This window comes from Drosophila mojavensis, unplaced genomic scaffold, assembly GCF_018153725.1.
Source record: "Drosophila mojavensis isolate 15081-1352.22 unplaced genomic scaffold, ASM1815372v1 contig_74, whole genome shotgun sequence".
In the NCBI taxonomy this organism is placed as follows: Eukaryota; Metazoa; Arthropoda; class Insecta; order Diptera; family Drosophilidae; genus Drosophila; species Drosophila mojavensis.
Window position 1 is genome coordinate 6,497,799 of NW_025318899.1, and position 19,171 is coordinate 6,516,969.

The 19,171-nt window shown below is 37.9% G+C and overlaps 4 protein-coding genes across 5 annotated transcripts in view; all 4 read right to left on the minus strand.

Annotated features, from left to right (window-relative positions):
• LOC6581593 (four and a half LIM domains protein 2) overlaps window positions 1-8,833 on the minus strand; it is a 67,427-nt gene extending 58,594 nt beyond the window's left edge. The window contains exons 1-2 of the mRNA XM_015161928.3: window positions 8,732-8,833; window positions 7,313-7,581 (exon numbers count right to left, since the gene is read on the minus strand). Of these exons, the coding sequence (XP_015017414.1) occupies window positions 7,313-7,390 (78 nt within the window). The 5' untranslated portion in view covers window positions 7,391-7,581; window positions 8,732-8,833. The remainder of the gene's footprint in view (window positions 1-7,312; window positions 7,582-8,731) is intronic.
• A 484-nt stretch (window positions 8,834-9,317) lies between these two features.
• Window positions 9,318-11,283, minus strand: LOC6581597 (coiled-coil domain-containing protein 22 homolog). Its single transcript, XM_002007287.4, has one exon. It carries the CDS (start codon window positions 11,167-11,169, stop codon window positions 9,493-9,495), a length of 1,677 nt encoding a protein of 558 aa, XP_002007323.1. The 5' UTR covers window positions 11,170-11,283; the 3' UTR covers window positions 9,318-9,492.
• A 182-nt stretch (window positions 11,284-11,465) lies between these two features.
• On the minus strand, window positions 11,466-13,914 carry LOC6581598 (probable E3 ubiquitin-protein ligase sinah). 2 transcript variants are annotated; one of them, XM_015161936.3, is made up of 2 exons: window positions 13,743-13,914; window positions 11,466-12,884 (listed from the first exon to the last, which is right to left on the minus strand). In XM_015161936.3, exon 2 carries the CDS (start codon window positions 12,853-12,855, stop codon window positions 11,887-11,889), a length of 969 nt encoding a protein of 322 aa, XP_015017422.1. In that variant the 5' UTR covers window positions 12,856-12,884; window positions 13,743-13,914; the 3' UTR covers window positions 11,466-11,886. The 2 variants fall into 2 exon arrangements, with proteins under 2 accessions (XP_015017422.1, XP_002007324.1); XM_002007288.4 differs by lacking the exon at window positions 13,743-13,914 and adding an exon at window positions 13,118-13,322.
• Window positions 13,915-14,716: 802 nt separating this feature from the next.
• On the minus strand, window positions 14,717-19,085 carry LOC6581599 (E3 ubiquitin-protein ligase sina). The gene is made up of 2 exons (XM_015161937.3): window positions 18,141-19,085; window positions 14,717-16,361 (listed from the first exon to the last, which is right to left on the minus strand). The coding sequence occupies exon 2, from the start codon at window positions 16,220-16,222 to the stop codon at window positions 15,278-15,280; it is 945 nt and encodes a 314-aa protein (XP_015017423.1). The 5' UTR covers window positions 16,223-16,361; window positions 18,141-19,085; the 3' UTR covers window positions 14,717-15,277.
• Between the last annotated feature and the right edge of the window lie 86 nt (window positions 19,086-19,171).

Below are 19,171 nucleotides of genomic sequence, written 5' to 3' on the forward strand. Positions count from 1 at the left end.
GATGTGTCGCTCTCTTGTCCGCTCACCTGTTTTGGCGTTGGCTTCGCAAGTGATTAGCCATATTTGAAGCGTATTTTAAGCTAAACAAATTGCAATAATATTGCAAAATATTGCAATGAGAAACGAAACTGTTTACGTCTCATAAATGTTCAACTAATGCTAATTGACGCCATTTGGCACTCGGGGGAGTAACGTGAGTTGAATCTGAATCCAACGATATGGATAATGCCAAACAGCTGGTCGAATGATCGAATCAATTTAACATAAATTTGCTATTTTTAATACGCGCCCGATTCAGCTCAAAAGTGTCTAAAAATATCAACAAACAAATAAAAACTGCAATTAACTAGCGAAATGCTGGCCAGCAGCTCGAAAGGCAATCAACGAATTAAAAACAAAAAAATCAATTAAATTATGAATATCATAATATTTATACAAACATATAATATTTATGTGTACATATATGAGATGAGCCGGGCGCCGCTCTTGATAGGCGGCACGCACGCCAAATGCCATGCCCAGTGACTCGGCTGGGCAATAAATAAGCAAGAGATGCGATAAACGTGACACGAGACTAGGGGAGACTCGTGTTTTCTCTCTATGTTAGAGGATAGACTCCAGAAATTTACTTAAAATAAATGAATGCGAATTAAAAGCAAAGTGGAGGAAGGTCAGCAAATGGTAAATATTACGAATAATTTTCCAATTTTTGGTTAGTTAGGTATGCTAAAAGTGGAGGTCTAAGTATTTAAGGTTCTTATGTTTGTGATTTTGAACATGGAGGAATTCCATTTGAAAAATCTTTAAAATACTTTAAATATTACTAACTATGCTAAAATTACCAGGCAGTATTTTAGAAAAAGAGAGGAGTACTAGTGCGATAATTTTAATAATTATTATTATAACACTAATACATGTAAAATTTATAGATTTAGAAATTATTTGACAGACAAATTATGATGAAAATGTTCTAAAGTGTATAAAACTCTGTTTAGTTTTCAAGAAGTCGGCACTTGATACAGGCAGGAATTATTGATGTTCCTTATATGAAGTTCAATTAGACTATTGAACGCCCTAGAAATTATCTATGAAATAATTCCCCTAAGACAAATTTGAACATTTTTCTGTTAAAATAGGAACTGGAAGTAGTTCTTGGATTTGAGAAACAATTTAATACATATGTATACAATACTATATATTATAATAATATGTGTATGTAATCTATATCGAAAGGCACGCGCCCATCGCTAAGACACGCACTGTTTGCAGGGGTAGGCTAGTCGCTGTTCGTGCAACCGGCTCGTTGCGCAAACACCGCCACATGATATGACCGGGTCGGAGCACAAGCCAAACTGGCCAAAAACCAAATAAAACAGAAGCAAAGAAAAAATAGCCGCTGGCCACCTGGCAAAAAAGCGACTAAAAGGTGCGCTAGCTATCTAGCTGATAGAAGAGTCCCCCACATGCCACATGCCACATGCCCCGTGCCCCGTGCCATCGTGCACTCTGCCCCTTGTGGCCAGTCAGTGCGTAACTGAACGTAGTTTTTGGACTAACACACCCAGGGGAAATATAAGAGCGACACGCAACAATTACCAGGCCAGCGAATGATTATGCTGAGAGCCAGAGCCATAGTCATGCCCACGCGTAAAGAGGGGCGGGTGTTAAGTTCCTTAGAAGGTAGACATAGCTACATATATATGTGTATATATAATTTGTTGGCTTGTGCGCTGCTGAAGCTGGTTCTATGAAAACTAATAATGCAATTAAAAAGTTGACAAAGTTGTCAAAGTTGTCAATTTGCGAGACGTAACTTAGCAAAGTGCAAGGTTTTTAAAACGCAAATAAGCAAAGCATGCGATATACATAGATATACATACATAAAGATATATAGTATATATGACTATATATACAGATACATATCAGCTCGCCTAGCTTAGCCACAAAACGCGCAATATCCACTTAAGCTAAACACATTATAGACCTCAACTTGTTTATATATTTCATGTTGAATATGAGCTCTGAGCTCTGCTGCTGCTGCTGCTGCTTCTTTCTCCTGTTTGCCACTGGATGCTGCTGCTGGAGCTGCTGATGACTCAGTTTATGGCATAGCCATAGTTTTTCAGCAGAAATGCCGACGAGAACACGAACTCGCGGCTGAAATTGAAAGTTGCAAGAGCGAGGGTGAGGGTGAGGATGATGGCCAGGGCAAGGGGTGGGGGCTCGCGGCGACTCATGCAACACGATGATGCAGCAGCAGCAGCAAAAGGCAACCAAAAAAGTTGCACTGCTGCTTGGACTACGAAATACCCAAAAAAATATATATATATATACATATATATATATGCAAAGGCGACAGCTCGTTATGCTAAATCAATTTATGGCCACCGAGTTCAATGGACAGCCAAATATGTTAACTATCAAAAATAAAAAAAATAAAATTAAACAAAAAATAAATAGTTGCGAAAAAACTCAACCATAAAAGTTATAAAACAAAATTCTTTAATTATAATTTTTTTTATGAGCGTCAAGCGAAGCAAAGGTCGTTTGTTAAACTTTATAGTTTGCAATGTTAAATCAGATTTGACTTGGCATACAAGAATTGCGAAATTCTAGCTGGAACTGAAAGTAATTTAAGGCGGGAATTCCTAGTTAAGATGCAGTATGAAATAAAATTAAAATATAACTTATATATGTATAATTTAAATGATGTGAGATATATAAATGAACACTACTCAAGCAGACCGGATTCTGATGCTGAAGATCTCAAATGACTCATAATGAAATGTTAACTTAAAGCCTTTCAAATTCCAAAAACTAAATTCACTTTATGCCTTACAATTTTATGATCGTTATTTACTTCCAATCATTTGACAAAGATCAGCGAAATATTTGAGTATGTTTTGGCAATTTGTTTAAATTTTGCTGCAGATCAACGAGTTTTTGGCAACTTCTGCATAGATCAGCAAATTTTGTATTAAGTTCTGACTGACTCATAATATTTTCATGTAAAACATTTTGTAATGTTTAGATGTTCATCCTCTCGTAATTCATCTCCCCATTCTTTTCGCTTTATTAAGATTTCTAAATAGGCTTTACCAAGTGAAAAACCATTAAAATCGAACTCTAAAAAATATTTTGATGCAAAATAAAGTACTTACATATATTCTCCAATGATATTTTCTATTAAAAATATAATTGATAATCGCTAGAGATATAGATAAGGTCAAAGAGGTATTACCGCTATGTCAAATACTATAACTATAATTATTTATTAAATATTAATATATTAATAAATATACCCCATTTAACAGAAACACTTCCTGTACAGGGTATAACAGCTTCAAGAGTGTAAATCGAGTCAAATTCTGTGGCAGATAAATGCAAAGTGCCCCGTCTAAGAAATCGAAAATCTTTAACTCGAACGCCTCGCTAAATTATGCAATTAAACGAGCTTTTCATTGTAAGCTTTAACATTATCATTATGATTGTCATTAGCATTATTATTATTGCCCGGCTCATTACGCGCGTGTGAGCTTAACGCACGGGTAATATAAAACGCGATTCTGGTACGGATATGCTTAGGCTGTATATATACCTATATAGACTTGTTGTTGTTGCTGTGGTTGCTTCTCTTGTTGTTGTTCTTGTTCTCTTTAGGTTCTGTTGATGATCTCATCGATTGCATCAGATTTCGCACGGCATGTCGTTATGTGGCTCACAATTTAAACTGAAATTCTTGTTGATGTTTTATTTTTTGTTTCAATTTTTTCGGTTTTGTTCTGTTTTTTGTAAAACACATATGCAGAATATTTGAAATTGGCTGTTAGCACGACAATCGCGTTGATGATAGCCGAACTGGGCATATAAACATATGCACACACATACAACATACATATTTATATATATATATAAAATAAACCTCCATAGCAAAACGCATTAAAGGCGCGCCAAATATTTCTTCATGGCCAATGCCATCAAAACTTTGCTGCATTGGACTATAAAAAAACCTACATGGGTATACAAAAAAAAAAACCGAAAACAAAAACAAAAACAAATATATAAGTATGGGTAAATAACTTCATTTAAAACTTTGCGCAGGTCCCTGAGAAATTGATTGATCTGCATTCAGGTTCAAATGAAATTAACACTGCGCCTCACGACTGCGAAATGTTGCAAATCAATCAGCCAAATAAAATATATAAAAACAACAACTTTGCTGATTGCCACGGCTTTTAATGTTATACTCGTTTGGGTAAGTGAAACGGGTATATGCGATTTATTGCTTACTGAAAGATATCAGTTACTTATTGGAAGTTATACTAAGTTAAAGAAGAAGAAGACTAATCTTATATGCAAAATTTTAAGTTTCAGCTCGAATTTTTCCCTAGAAAAAGTTTATCAAACTGGCCAAAAAATCTTTATGATTACTTCATCGCAACATTATTAGCTAGCTTAAATATGAACACACCCAGTGAAGGCGTGGCAATTCGCAAACATCTATAACTTCCATAAAATCTATATCTATATATCTCTAGCTATAATTCAACAGTTCTTTTGCTCATCATTCAAAATGCTTCTTTGAGAGATTATCTAAAAGTGTTGCTAAAATATATTTTTAAATAACCATTCCGAATATCTAGAAGACATCAAATGACCAATCAGATTTTGAAATGGGTATACCCCTTGCAGCTTATGTGTAATTTAGGCGTGGTAAGATTAGTCAATTCCAGAGAGTTTTAGAGCAGTAGACAAAGACTGCAGTAGACTGGCCGGCTAAAATATATATTTCAAATGCTCTCTTCCATTGCCATTCTCTTAAGAACTATCCGAAAGTATCTCTCAGTCAGTAGTAACCTATTCTTATGTGCCCTCTGGCATGGTTTCTGCCACGGTGTCTTCTCCCTGCTTGTCACACAAATTAATATATCTTATTTAAAGTTCTGACAGCAATGCGTTGACAATATCTTTGTGAAAGCAACGAAAGAGCCACAAATAATCTGATTAACATATCAAATTGGAACTGTAAGAAGTCTATAGAGAACACTCCCATATTCTGATCAAATATATAGCAGTATATTATTCGTATTATAATCAAAGTAGAATTTCGACACAATTCCAGTTCTCTCTATTTCTTTTTTATTATAACTCATTGACCTCTGGTTTAACTCAAGCTTCGAATTTGTTGTTCGCTTGCTTTTATTGTTGTACTTATCGTATAAATATAATATTTACATATATATATATAGAGTGTATTTTGTATTTTGCATACCAAATGAATTTTTGACGTCAGTGCAAATGCAATGCACAGAGAACAAAAGTACAAAATAACAACACAAATGGCATGGAATATGTCCCTGGTTAATGATATTACACAGATGATTTACTACTAAATTGGGGTTTCTACTATATAAAATATGATCTATAATTAAGTAAAATAATAAGTTGGTCTAATTGGGAAGTCCGCTTATGCAGTGCTATAGTATTATCTATAAATGATTTATATGTAGATGGGACATACCCTTTGACTAGGGTTGGAAAATATAATAATACTCTTGATTTATTAAGATCATTCCCTCTAAAATTCTATACAAACAATTTCCTAGTTATTTAATAGTACAAAGGTTACATATCATTTCACACTTTTTCCAATAAGTAATACAAATACGTTTGTTATCATTTGGCAATAAATTTATAACCATGTTGTTATCGATAACTGTTACTTTTGCATTTTTTATGCACCTTTATTAGAAAATGGTTCATTTCTTATCGCGTTGACTAAGTACAAGAAAATATTCAATATAAATAATAATCTGCTTTAATTTTAGCACGCATCATATCCATTAAGCTCTATTGTTATCGATAATGACCTCAACTGCAACATTAACAAAACTAATTTTAGAAATGACTTTTGATATAAGTAAAAATTTAAATATCTGTTTATAAACTCATAATTTAATATTAATTATGAAATATTTAAAGGAAAAATAAGCTATATATCTATCGATAATTGTTTAGATTTTATAAACAATCTTTTCTTTCAATCAATTTTTCGAATCAAATAAAATGCAAATTGCAAATAAATCACACATCCAGAACATTAAAGATATTTCCACTGAATTTTCTGATACATCATAAGCAATAAAATAATCCATCGCTGCTTTAACAGTGTTTATATAGACCCAAATACCTATATGGTATGCGCATATAGAGAGCCAACTGGTTCACAGCAATCGATTATCAGTTAACGGTATCTGCCTATATCTTATCAAGAGCGATATCGATTTGAGCCAGAACAAATGCCACATGATTAGTCAGAGAGTGTCGAGAGCTTGGAGAGACCCCAATAAAGACAAATCTGATGTGGCATGTGATTTAAGACATGAATAACATTTCGATTACCTGGCAACTGGCTAAATTACGACATAGGGCAGACAGATGGATATATTCCTCTATCTGTTTATTTTACATACAGATGTGCTCTGTCTATATAAATATATGTATGTAGTGTATTATATGTATATATGTATAGATATAGTCTGGAGTGTATATATACATTGTACATTGCACAAACAAATCGAATCAAACAAAAGCCCGCCAAATGTTTATACATTTTAGCCATGCCAAGAATACAAAACACATTTCAACTTCATTTTTTTCGATGCCCGTTCATCGTGTGGTAAAGGAGTATGTTAGGTTTCTTTTTGAAACATTCGTATATCTATGTATGTCTGATAGTATTTAGAAGTAAGTACTGGGGGTTTGCCGAATTTGGATTATGACAGTCTGATAATGTTTTTAGATTATAGATAGTTATAGATCTTATATCTACTCTACGACTATATATTCCGATAATAAATATCTTCTTTAAGTATTATACATGTTCACTTACAAATTCTACTACAATTCTATATCTGTCGAAAACAGTTAATCTAATCTACAAATAGATCTATAAGCAACCCCATAAGAAGAGAGTCAAATGATATATCCATTGTCCAGGCATAGGCAATTGAAAAATATCAAGATGGTAAATATTGGTTCTTTATAAACGAGTATTATGCAATCGTTTATGCCCGCCTGCTACATTCTCGATTGCTTCTATTTTTTGTTGTATTTAGTTCGCTATCTGCTCTTTGAGGGCGATCAATAAAAAGCACAGGAAGCACACACATTTGGTAGCATTTAAAAATAGCCAGCTATTAAATTGAAGGCAACTATCCCAAAGGACTCGAGACTAAGCACTCAGCACTTAGCACTTGCCACTAAGAATGAGCTCAGCAGAAGTCGGGAAAGTCAGGGAAGTGGGACTCACCTTCTCGGCAAATTCCTCGCGCGGTCGTCGCGAAATTGTGGGCGCATTCATGAGTTCCTTCGTGGGTGATGGTGTCATTGTTAATAATTTTCTATTTCTTTTTTACTTTTCACTTTTTCTTTGTTTTTCACTCAATTTATTGAATTGCAATTTTAATTTTTATTGCTGCTGCTTAATTTGTATTATTGCTTTTTGTTACACTCTGCTACAAGGCATTTGTTTCGATTATGTGCTGTTAGAGGAATTATTACATTTACAGTAGTCGCTCGCTAAATGGAACTTTTGATTAATATGAATTGCTTAATGTAATAATGAATAATAATTTTTCTTATTTGCATTATATATTATATTTTATTCATTATAAATTTTAATAAATATTTAATATTTTCTAAAATATTTTAAATTATTTAGATATCAATAACATTGCTAAGAATTGATTTCATATTTAATTATGAAACCCAATTCTTATTAGAGTTCGATAACATTTTCTTATAGTTCCAATTCGAATGAGGGACAACTGTAATCATTTTTAGATTTTTTTCACATTATCATATTTAACTTCATTTTTTAGCTTCAAGCAAATTATTGCGTAGTTGGTTAAAAATGTCGCTAACGTAATAAGTTCACCGCACTTTTTCAATTTTTATTCTTTATATATATATTATTGACATTTTAATTATGGCCTGGGCGCTAGTGCTGGTGTGACGTGTACCGTTAGTTCTTTTTTTCGCCGTGTTTTCATAATTATTTTTAGTGCACAAATCATTCGATATGAAAACCCGACGCCGGCCGGCTTACGGCCAATTGGAGTCGAATTCGTTTTGGGCACTCACGACCTTCAGCACGAATTTTAGCAATTCTAATTGGGAAGCCAATTGGTTAAGCGTCGTTTTTTGTTGTTGCGGCTGCTGTTTCTTTTCGGTTTTTGTTTTCTTTTTTTCTTTTTGTAATTATGGCCTGCAGCAGTGGCAAAAGGGCCGGCAACGTCATCAGCGACCAAGCGCAACAGTTTGTTGAAGGCGAAATGCTTGCACACACACGCACACATACATACAGGCACAGAGGGAGAGCATAGGCACACACACATACAGACAGGCAGGCTCGCTAGCACAGTCACACACAATTACACACACGGCACACACGCACACCGGTTAAACTTGTTATCGCGGCAGCATGCAAAAGAACCTAAAACTCTAGGCCACAAACGAGTTCTGGAGCGGCACCATCAACAACAACAAGAGCCACCCAGCAGCAACACAACAAAACTTTATTTTGATATATGTTGCTTCTTCTTGTTTAGTTTAATTAAACTTTTATTTTGGAAGTAGAATGAAACGAGAAGAAAAAAAGAGGGAAACCCTTAAGCACTAGGCCTGAGCACTTAGGTCCAGGCCAAGTGCCTGTTGCTTGGAAATTTACTTTAAATTAAAAACAAACGAAAGTAAATCAACAACAAAAATTAAACGAAAACACGACGCGACCAGCCGCCAACGCGCTGCAGCTTCAAACACTTCAAAAGGCGAGCAACAACTAACAGCCGGGTCCAGGGCCGGCAGTTATAACTGCCGCTTCACATTCAAAAGCCAGAGGGAGTAAAGCAAGAGAACAACAAATGGATTAGTCAAGGCGAACTGTGAATGCGCTGCAAATTATGTTTGCCATGTAAGTGAACAAAGTTTGTTTGGGAACTTAGCCAATATACAGTATAAATTAGTGTTCTAATAAATATTAATAAACTGTAATATATTTTTTTAATTTTATACACATGAACATATTACCAAATATTGTAAATGCAACATATTCACATTTCACATCGAATAACCTACTCATGTAGGGTATAAAGAGCGCATGCTCAAAAAGAGCGTAAAAGTAAGAGAGCGCAGCCGGCAAAGAGACCATTCACACTGGTTAAGCGAATGTTAAACACAGCGCGAAAAAGCTAATAGCGAAAAGTTAAACAAATGAATATATAAATACCGAAATATTAAGGATATTGCTTTATATATATACTGATCAGGTCCGTTTATTTAGCATTTTACACAACAAAAAAATGCATAAATATTGAGAATTGGCTACAAGAAACTACGCTATGCGAAAGTGATCTGTTTTAATTGGCACTAATACATAAGTAATATGGTAATATACTAATATCGTTAATCATTTATCGTTTATCGTTATAGTTAGGTGATTGTTATTGCATTCTCCACTGTGCGTATTTGAGTTTGCAGCTCCTGAATATGCTGTTCGAACTTCTGGATGTCGCCCGTTATTTGCTGCAAACTGACGAGCACATTCTTCATCTTCTCACTGTCGATCTGGACCTCCAGCTCACGTATCTCCTTGCTCACGCTACCCGTGTTGGAGACGCACTCGACCAGCTCGCTGCAATGGCTATGCAACTGAGCGAGCAGCTTGTATGCCTTCTTCGCATGCAGATCGTGCTTGGCGCTCTGAAAGAGCAGGTCATCCGTGTAGTTGAATTGACGCTCCAGCTGCGCCGCAACCACATTGAGCTGCTTCTGCAGCTGTCTTGTGTCGTCCAGCACTCGGAAGATGTCCTCACGCTGTTTGCGTATGTTTCCAATGAATTCGTGAATGCGTCGAGTGTATTCCTTGCGCGGCGCTAGCTGCGTCTGGGTGGCACTGCGCAGGGTAAGCTCGTTGTGCAACTGGGTTCTGGCCAGCAGCTCCTGCTCCAGCTGCTCAATTTCCAGGCGCACACGCTGCACCTGCTGCGTTTCCTTCGCTGACTTAAGGCTCTCCAAAGTATTCAGCAGGGGATTACGATACTCCTCCCACTGCTGCGTCAGGGTTTGCCGCTTCGCTTTGGTTGCGAGCAGCAGCGCTTCGAGCTTGGCCACATTCTGTTCCGGCTCCGCTAGCACCAGGCAGCTGCGCTCATGCAACTTTACCACTGCCTGCAGGCGCTCCAGCTCCAGCTCCGCTTCAGATTCGCGTGCCTTCAATGCTTCGATGCAGTTGCTCAGCGTCTTGCGCTGCTTCAACAACAGCTCGGACTGTGTGCGCAGCTGCTGCACTTCATCCGACAGCTTCTGCACTGGAGTTGCAGCCGTCTCTGCATTGCTGGTCGCCTGCTTAATAGCTGGCAGCGGACCAGGACTAGGTAGCACCTCGCCCACTTCCTCTTTAGCCGGCACTGCCATCACAGCCTTTGGCACCTGCTCGCCGCAGCGTTCCAAATCATTTTTGTGCATTACGGATGCAATGAGATCGAAAGCGGTGCCATCCACTTGTTGGAAGAGATTGGGCGCCAACTGCTCGAAATACTGTTGCACTTCCTTGCTGCGCTCTAAAAAATTGGCCCCAGGCACATTGAGATTCAGATGGGGCTTAAACTCAATGCACTGGCAGCTGCAGCCTTGCCTCCGCCTGTTGGCAACAGTGCGACAATACTGGGGCACCCAAGGCGCCTTCAACTGCTCCGACAACTGTCTGCGCACCTCCCGCTGCAGCTGCTCCCGGGCACTTAGGGAATGTGACTTATCAACCGAATCGATTTGCTGTCGCTCACGCGGCAGTCGCTCAATCAAATGCATCAGCAGGCGACGCAGCTCCACGGCGTTGGGATATAGAAAGATTTGGTAGCCAATGTCACCACGATAACCCTGCTCCTTGCAACGCTCAGCCAACGTCGTGGCCACACTGAAACGCTGCGCCATGGCTCCACCTGGCAAGAATCGTGGCAGTTCCTGCATCGAAGGATCGATTTCCAGCAAGCAGCTAGAAACGGCACGTACCACCTGCTCCGGTGTGAAATTGGCCAACTGATCTGTAGGCTCGATGCTGTCATCGATTTGTTGCAGCTGGTGCATAATAATTTTATCCACTTCGTCCATTATTGCATTTATTTACGTTTATTTTGGCATTTTAGTTAAATTGGCTTGTTTTTCGATAGGTAGCAGGTAGTTATCGATAAGACTAACCACAATTTGACATTCACAGTGAAACGCAGACAAACAAAATACCAAAAACACATTTTATGGCACTGCATTGTGGCGGCAAAATTGAAAAATTGACAATGCTTACAGACTTTGATATAAATTATATAAAATGTGCAATAAAAATATACAAAATTTGTTTACCGAAATTTCTGTTAACAAAAAAAAAAAAAAAAAAAAAGACGCTGAGAGAATTGGGTTACAGTTGACAATTATTGGTTTCCAACTTGTCCAATATTTATTATTATCTGGTTTTTGGATCAAGTGAAATTTATACATAAATATGCTTTGCTATCAGCGCTTATCCAGTTTTGTTTTGCTATTATTATTATTATTTTTTTTTATGTTATTGCTTGCCACCCAGACATGGTAGATATGAAATGACATCTGGCCACGGAGCATTACGAGTTATATACGTTTGCGAGCACATAAGGAATAGATATATGTATATATATATACATACACATATATATAAAAATATAGATAAATACACATATGTATACATATATGCATATATAGAGACTGCTGAGACTTAACTGGACCGATGGCAGATTAAATGGTTATATAAATATATATATGTATATATACACAATATATGCAGAGTTCTTCTCTATTCTAATCATTGTTGTTGGCCCTCTTGATGATGATGTTCAACGCCAAATTTCCATCCTCGGAAAACAGTTCCACCGTAGATTTGTTGAGCACCAGAAAATCGGCATTTGTATAGGTCACGAAACTTTCGCGTATGGAACGCGGCTTGGACTTCCATTTGAGAGTGCGATTGTTGGCCTCCAATGAGATCAGATAGTCAAAGTCGGCCGCATCGCGCATTGTCCCGATCATGCGACAGGCGGCGAAATATTGCTGACAGCCCTCGCCCAACTGCACCTTCTCCAGTGATAGTAGAAAATGGCGGCCGTGACACGACTGTATCATCGTCCAATCGAGTGCGCCCACCTGATTGACATTGGTGGCCAGGAAGATGATGTCGGTGCCCTCCATGGTGATCACATTCTGATGCGTGCTAACAAAATGCTTGTACACGTCCTTCAGGGCACCCTGCCACACGCACTTCTCATCGGGATAGGGGCAGAAATATGGACGAAATTCGCAGTCCTCCTCATGTGCCTTCTTGTCCGAATACGAGAGACGCATACGGCAGCCATAGCAGGCATGCTTGCAGGGAAAGATCAGTTTCGAGCCCACCTTCTCCATGGCCAGATTGCGTATATTGCTCATCGGGACACGGCAAACAGGACAGACATTTAGCTTATTCCGGCACTGTGAGCAAATGAGATGGCCTCGCGAGCATTGCATTATCGGTGGCATCATATATCCAAAGCAAACGGGACACTCCAATAGGGAGACCAAAAAATCTCTGGTCGCCGTTTCGGTCGGCTTGTCGCAGTCGCTGCTGCCGCTGCTGTTGGCATTGTTGTTGCCGTTGCTATTGCTGCTGCTGCCGCCTTCGATCTGGTCGAGCGGCGATGTCGCCTCTTGCTCCAGGTTGCTGTTGTCCTTGGGCGTCGCAACAGTCGCTGCTTGCGGGGCATCAGCGGCAGGACGCTGACGGCGTGATTGCATGATTTGTTCTCGATTGCACGTTGGTTCCTCTAAAATATATATATATTTATAGTAATATATATATATATATATATATATATATATATATATACAAATATGAGTGTGTTTGTGTGTGTGCAAAAGTGTGGTAAGTTTGATTCTATGTCTGTGTGTGTGTGTGTGTCTTTGTGTTGATTCCTTAGACTAAAAGTGGAAGCACTTTTCAAATTTTGCGCGCCGCGTTTAGTACATGCGTAACGGGTATTTCCGTATGCCTATCTACCGAAAAATGAGAAGGGTTTCCTTTGTGGAGGCGGGGCGGGGGGTCTTTAAAAATAAAATCGAAACTTTCAGAGTTAATTTTTCGTACGCTTGGCAATTTAGTTCTGTTTAAAAAAAATTATATTGAAATTCAAGATAACTAAAATTTGTTCGTCTGTTTTGTGGCAATAGAATCATGGAAATGGCCTGGCCTGCTCTAATCAAATGTCAGGGCTCTCCTAAACCACGTCACAACCGACCCAGAGCAAGCAAAGATGATGATCATGAAAGTGTTTCCAAAGGGAAAATCAGAAAAAATATGAATATGAGAATAGGAAAATAATATAAACGAGGATGGTCGTGAATAGGACTTCGATACGAATCGAAGCCGGAGGAAAACCACTCAAGGACGCTGAATGTTTATAAAGTTCTCATCTAAACATCCAATACGCAGTCTATAAGACATCGATTGAGGAGCTCGTGAGAGCTTGTGAAGAGAGAACTGTAGTGGTATATTGAGGATCTTAGAGCGCGGATTGGAATTACTTTAAAGCAAACCAAATAGATAGAGAAAAGAAAACTAATTTTGTTGGATTATCTGTACAATATAAATATGTATAGACTTAGAGATATCAAAGGATACGTACGTGTAGTGTTGCAAGGACCAAAAACTTGAATTCAGATTAGCTTTAGTATGAACCAAACATATAGACAAAGAATTTACTGAACGTTCAACAGAGATAACATAAGAGAAACACAAAAGAAAAAAGTAACAGAAATATATATAAACAAAAGTAATTTTCAGCAACTTTTGCTTATAAAAAAATATGAAAATATTTAAACCATATTAGCCTACTACACATACATCTATCCCTTCAAAATATAGTAGAAATATATATAGTATATAGTATATAAAAAATACTATTGTAACAGCAAATAATTTTGTAGTAATCAAAAATTTAAAATAAATTTAAAATTTTATACACTTGATAATAATAATATAAGATTTCCAATTTAGGCAGTCTCTACTGTATTTGCGAATTACTGGCTATCAGCATAGCTCAGAGAAACTTTATTTTGCTTATACATAGCTTTAATTTCATTGATAAGACTTCTCAGCTTTTTTTTACTAATCACGTTTATTTTTCTTCCTCTGTAGTTGTCGCATTTTTGTGTGTGTGTGTTTCTTTTTGTTATTAAAACTAAATACATTGCAGTTGCATGATGAAACAGTAAGAGTTAAGGTCAAAATCAGTTCATTAACAATTTCCAATTGCATTTACGAAAAAAAAAAAAAAACAAAATCAACTTGTACGGGAGATCGATCTAAATTATATCAAATTTAAACATATTACATTGCTTTTCTTTTTCTTTTTCAACTGTCTTTTTGTTGTAGTTAGAGGGGGCACACTGTGATTGTTATTGTTTAGTTAAAAAAGAAAATGTTGTGTGTGTTACGTTTCGTTTTGGCATGAACAAAAATTGTCGCAATCGCTTACAACTCTCGAGTTATTATATAATTATATTATAATTATTATTTATATGTATATATGTACATATATATTTCTATATATATGTTCTTTATTTTCTGGTATTCTTGTTAATTTCGTTAAAAGTGATGTTTACTTTTATAGCATTTACAAGTATTTCTCTTTTTGTTTTTATTTTTGTATAAAATAATTTACATTAACTAAACTTAGGCTGCATAGTGTAAATGTGTGTGAGTGTGGGTGTGTGTGTACTTATGAAATGTATGTTTGATGTATGGATGTACGTTATGTTTTAGCTGCTTGTGTGTTCGCACGTCTTACAATCTAAAATTAAACTAAGAGAAAAACCCACAAAAAATCTTATTAAATCGATCTTGAATATATGTATAGATGTAAATATGTGTATGTCTGTGTATGATTTTTCTTTCGTTTCCTCGTTTTGGAAAAAATGAATACCCTAGAATCTAGCAATTAGGAGACTGACACAGAGACAGACAGACCTGACCTAACTGACCCTACTACATACATACATGCGCACATACATGACATGATGTAAGCTGATAATGTACCACTGTCGTACATGCATACATACATAACATGATTGCTGTATCATAATAATCGTTTTAGAAACGATTCATATTCCATATTCATCCATACTAGTTACTCTAGTTCCCCCACAGACGCCGCAATCCTTAGACGAGAGATATGGTTACATTGATGCCCAGATTCCCATTGTCGGCAAACAGTTGCGCAATCGATGTATCAAACACCAGACAGTCCGAATTGTGTATAGCAGAGGCAACACCTTCGTGTATAGAACGCGGCATTGCCTCCCAGGTGAGGCGGCGTCGATTGCCATTTAATTCCAGTCGATAGACAAAGTTCTCGGCCTCCTTGCGCGACCCAATTAATTGGACAATGGCAAAGAACTGTTGATGTCCATCATATTTCTCTTGCTTCTCCAGCACGAGCATGAAATGATGGCCGAAGCAAGACTGCATCATAACCCAGTCGACGGCACCGGGCAGATTGATATCGGTGGCCAGAAAGACAATATCTTCGCCCTGCAGCGTGGTAATGCTCTTGTGTGACATCATCAGATGCTGCATGACTAGATCGAGCGGTCCCTGCCATTTGCATGAGGCGCCCGGACAGGGGCATAGGTATGGCCGGCATTCGCAGGTCTCCTCGTGCTCGGTCTTCTCTGTGTAAACAAGTGAGGCAGTGCAGCCGTAGCCCGAATGCTTGCACGGAAATTTCACATTGGTGGCGACCTTCTCCATGGCCAGATTGCGTATGTTGGCCAACGGGCCGCGGCATGTGGGGCAGCATGTGAGCTTTGATCGGCACGATACGCAGACCAAATGCCCGCTCGAGCATTGTAATATCGGGGGCAGCACATAGTCAAAGCAAACGGGACACTCGAATAGCGATGTCAGATCGGCAGACATGCCCGCATCACCGCCACCGGCGGACGACAGTGAAGAGCTGGATGAGGACGATGTGTTCGCTGATGATGTATTCCCAGCACTGGAGCCGGTCGAGCTGCTCGTATTGGTGGCCACCACTGCCGTGGCTGCTGCTACTGCTGCTGCTGCTGTCGGTTCACGGCGTTTTGGATTGATTTTATTTGACATTGGACTTGCTTGCTTGCCACTAACTACCAGATGGGTCTGCCTCCACTTCAGGTGCCAGTGCAAAAGCCACTGCAGCAATTGCGACGACCCGACGAATCCAGGCAATCGAACTCTTCTAACGTCACCTGCTTCTTGGTCACTGCAACGAGAAACGTAATAACAAATGTGTCATATTAATTACAGTGAATGCTTCAGTTTATATATACATTTATAGTATACATATTGATAATATTTATTTTAGTCATGCAATATCCAGCTAGCAAGCTATTATTAAATGGATTGTCTAATGAAGGGTAACTGCATATGGGAGCTACAGCGAATGAATGGATTTTTTTCCTGCCATGTGCCAAAACAGAAAAAAAGGAAAATAAGAAGCTCTGCAAAACGGGTTTTGAAATTAGAATTCTGTAAAAAATAGATAGAGCGAAAAACATGTTTTACACACATAGTAAAAGGCAACCCTGATTGATGAAATCAGGAGTACATTTTGGCAACCAATCAGCGCTCAACTTATGTATAAAGCTCTAAAGCAATAGGTATACGAAGAAATGCCTGAAACTACAACTTAAATAGTAGAAAAGGACGAAAAACTTATCTATTATTAATAATATTGAGCCAAATACTTTTTGATTTGATAATAAAAGTTCTATCATACTTTAAACACCAAAATTTGCTCTGGCTATTTTACTATGAACAAAAGAAAAGCTCATAGAAATGAATGCTAACCTTGGCCAACGGCCCTTCCTCAATGAATCCTAACCGACCTCTAACTGTACAAATTCTCTTGACAATGCTCAGCTATCATTAACCAAATTGTCGAAATATTCGTCGCGATTAACAATCTGATTTGGTGGTTTTTTTCTTTGTTGTTGCTCATGTTATATTTATTGTCGTGTTACCAAGGTTCCAACTGTTTAAGAGCTGATATTGTATTTCTCGGCCGGCTTAGGCGCGTGTAGAAAAACGCGCAAATACACGAAAAAAAAGCACGTCTTATCAGAGCCGATGACAAATGCAGTTCATTAATGCTGACGGTGTGTCCAAGACATACGCAGGAGCAAATGCTTGCACAGTGGTACAAGACTCGAAGTTGGTAACATGATAAAAAAAAATGTTTAGAAATGTTTACATATTTTGCGTATTGAAAAACGTTCACTGATAAATTCATTGGGGATAATTATTGAATACCCGATTTACATGGGCAATTTTACTTAGCACAGCAAAAGCTCGTTTGAGAGAATACCGGTTTAAATATGACATTTCGTATCATTATGAAATATATGATAATCTTGAATGGAGCAGAGCCTTCGTTAGTTTTTTTAGTACTTAACAAACACATATAAATCGGTATATAACTTCATGTAATAGAAATCCACAGTGCAGTACTCCAAAATTTGAGGCTGCATATGTGATTGTTTGAATGTGTGCATGCCCATGCAAGAGTGTGTGGAGCATAAACAAATACGAAGTGACGCGAGCTGCGTCAATAATATGGGCTTCACTTAATTTTTTTTTTTTTTTCTGTGGCAGCAATGAGCAGTGAGTAGGTGGAGGAGCGGAAGGCAAAGAGAGAGAGAGAGAGGAGAGTTAGAGAGGGAGAAGTGAGGGGCCTAGTTGGTAGCGGCACATAATTAACATTTGGCTCTGTTGGCTGCGTACCGTAAGAAATTTCCATGTGGCGGGGGCAATTACTGCGACTGCTGTTGCCACTGCTGCTGCTGCTACGCTATTGCTGCTATTGCAGCCGTGAATGTAATTAAGTTTTAATTTTTTTTTTTTTTTCAATGAGTTTGCAAAATCAAATAGAAAACGGAAAGCAGAGCAGATATGTTAACAACAACAACTGAAACGGAATAACAACAACGAAAATTGTATGTAAAAATAAACAGCTACAAAATAATCATAAACGTAAACTTACAAAGCTCTGTGTACGAGGCGTCACTGTATGCGTGTGTGTTTGGATTTGTGTATGTGGGTATGAGGCTTTTATCAGTCAGTCAGCCAGCATGTGTGTAAGTGTGTGTATTTATATACCACAGTATATATAAATATATATGTATATCCTCGACGATATATGTGTGCGTAAATCAATGCATTTACAATTACAATCGCAGGTGGCCGCACTTTCAGGTTCGCACACGCACAACAACAACAACAACAAACGCACAACAAAGAGAGAGAGAGAGAAAATTAAAAATTGTTTTCGTCTTTAGCCACCAGCATTATTTTTTATTTATATATTATTTTTTATATACATCCACAGTTCGGTTCGGTTTGGTTCGGTTCACCTTGTGCCAAACTCGAAATTCAGGCGTGAGCTAATTTCATTTTATTTTTTATCTAATTTTTCATTTATACGCTCGCGCACACACACACTCATTGAATAATATGGCTATATGAACATGTTTGCTGCTGCTGCTGCTGCGGCGGCTGATTTTGCTGCGTTTTGTAGTTGTTGTTTTTTGTTTTTTTTTTCTCAGCATGAATATCATCTGTTTGGGTCGCCTTCGTCGTCCATCGGGTTACAATTTACATACGGGAGACGCAACGCTAAAGGCAGACACACGACGACGACAACGACAACGGCAACGGGGGCGGGGGCAGTGGTTTGTGCTGTAGCCAGTAGCCGTAGCCGTAGCTTGAAAATTTGTTTCTACTCTGTATATGTGTGTGTGTTTTGCACTTTGCAAACGCAGCTCGTATATTATTTTTTTTGCACCAAACACTTGCTTAAAATATTGTCTATTTGGGCTATTACGATTGCAAGCGCAACTATTTAACTATTAGCACGTCACACGCGTATTTCTGGCTATTTAATTTTATCTTTAATTTGCCTAGTGCTGGGCAAGCATAACAGTGCTGACTAACGTTTATGTCGGTATTTTTGGTATTTTATCACCACAGTGGCAACTCTGCTAGAAACAATATCAATATGTACATTTTTGAAAT

Excerpts from the sequence above, each read along its gene's own strand:
- LOC6581597 (XM_002007287.4), bottom strand. The coding sequence starts at position 11,169 with ATGGACGAAGTGGATAAAATTATTATGCACCAGCTGCAACAAATCGAT.
- LOC6581598 (XM_015161936.3), bottom strand. The coding sequence starts at position 12,855 with ATGCAATCACGCCGTCAGCGTCCTGCCGCTGATGCCCCGCAAGCAGCG.
- LOC6581599 (XM_015161937.3), bottom strand. The coding sequence starts at position 16,222 with ATGTCAAATAAAATCAATCCAAAACGCCGTGAACCGACAGCAGCAGCA.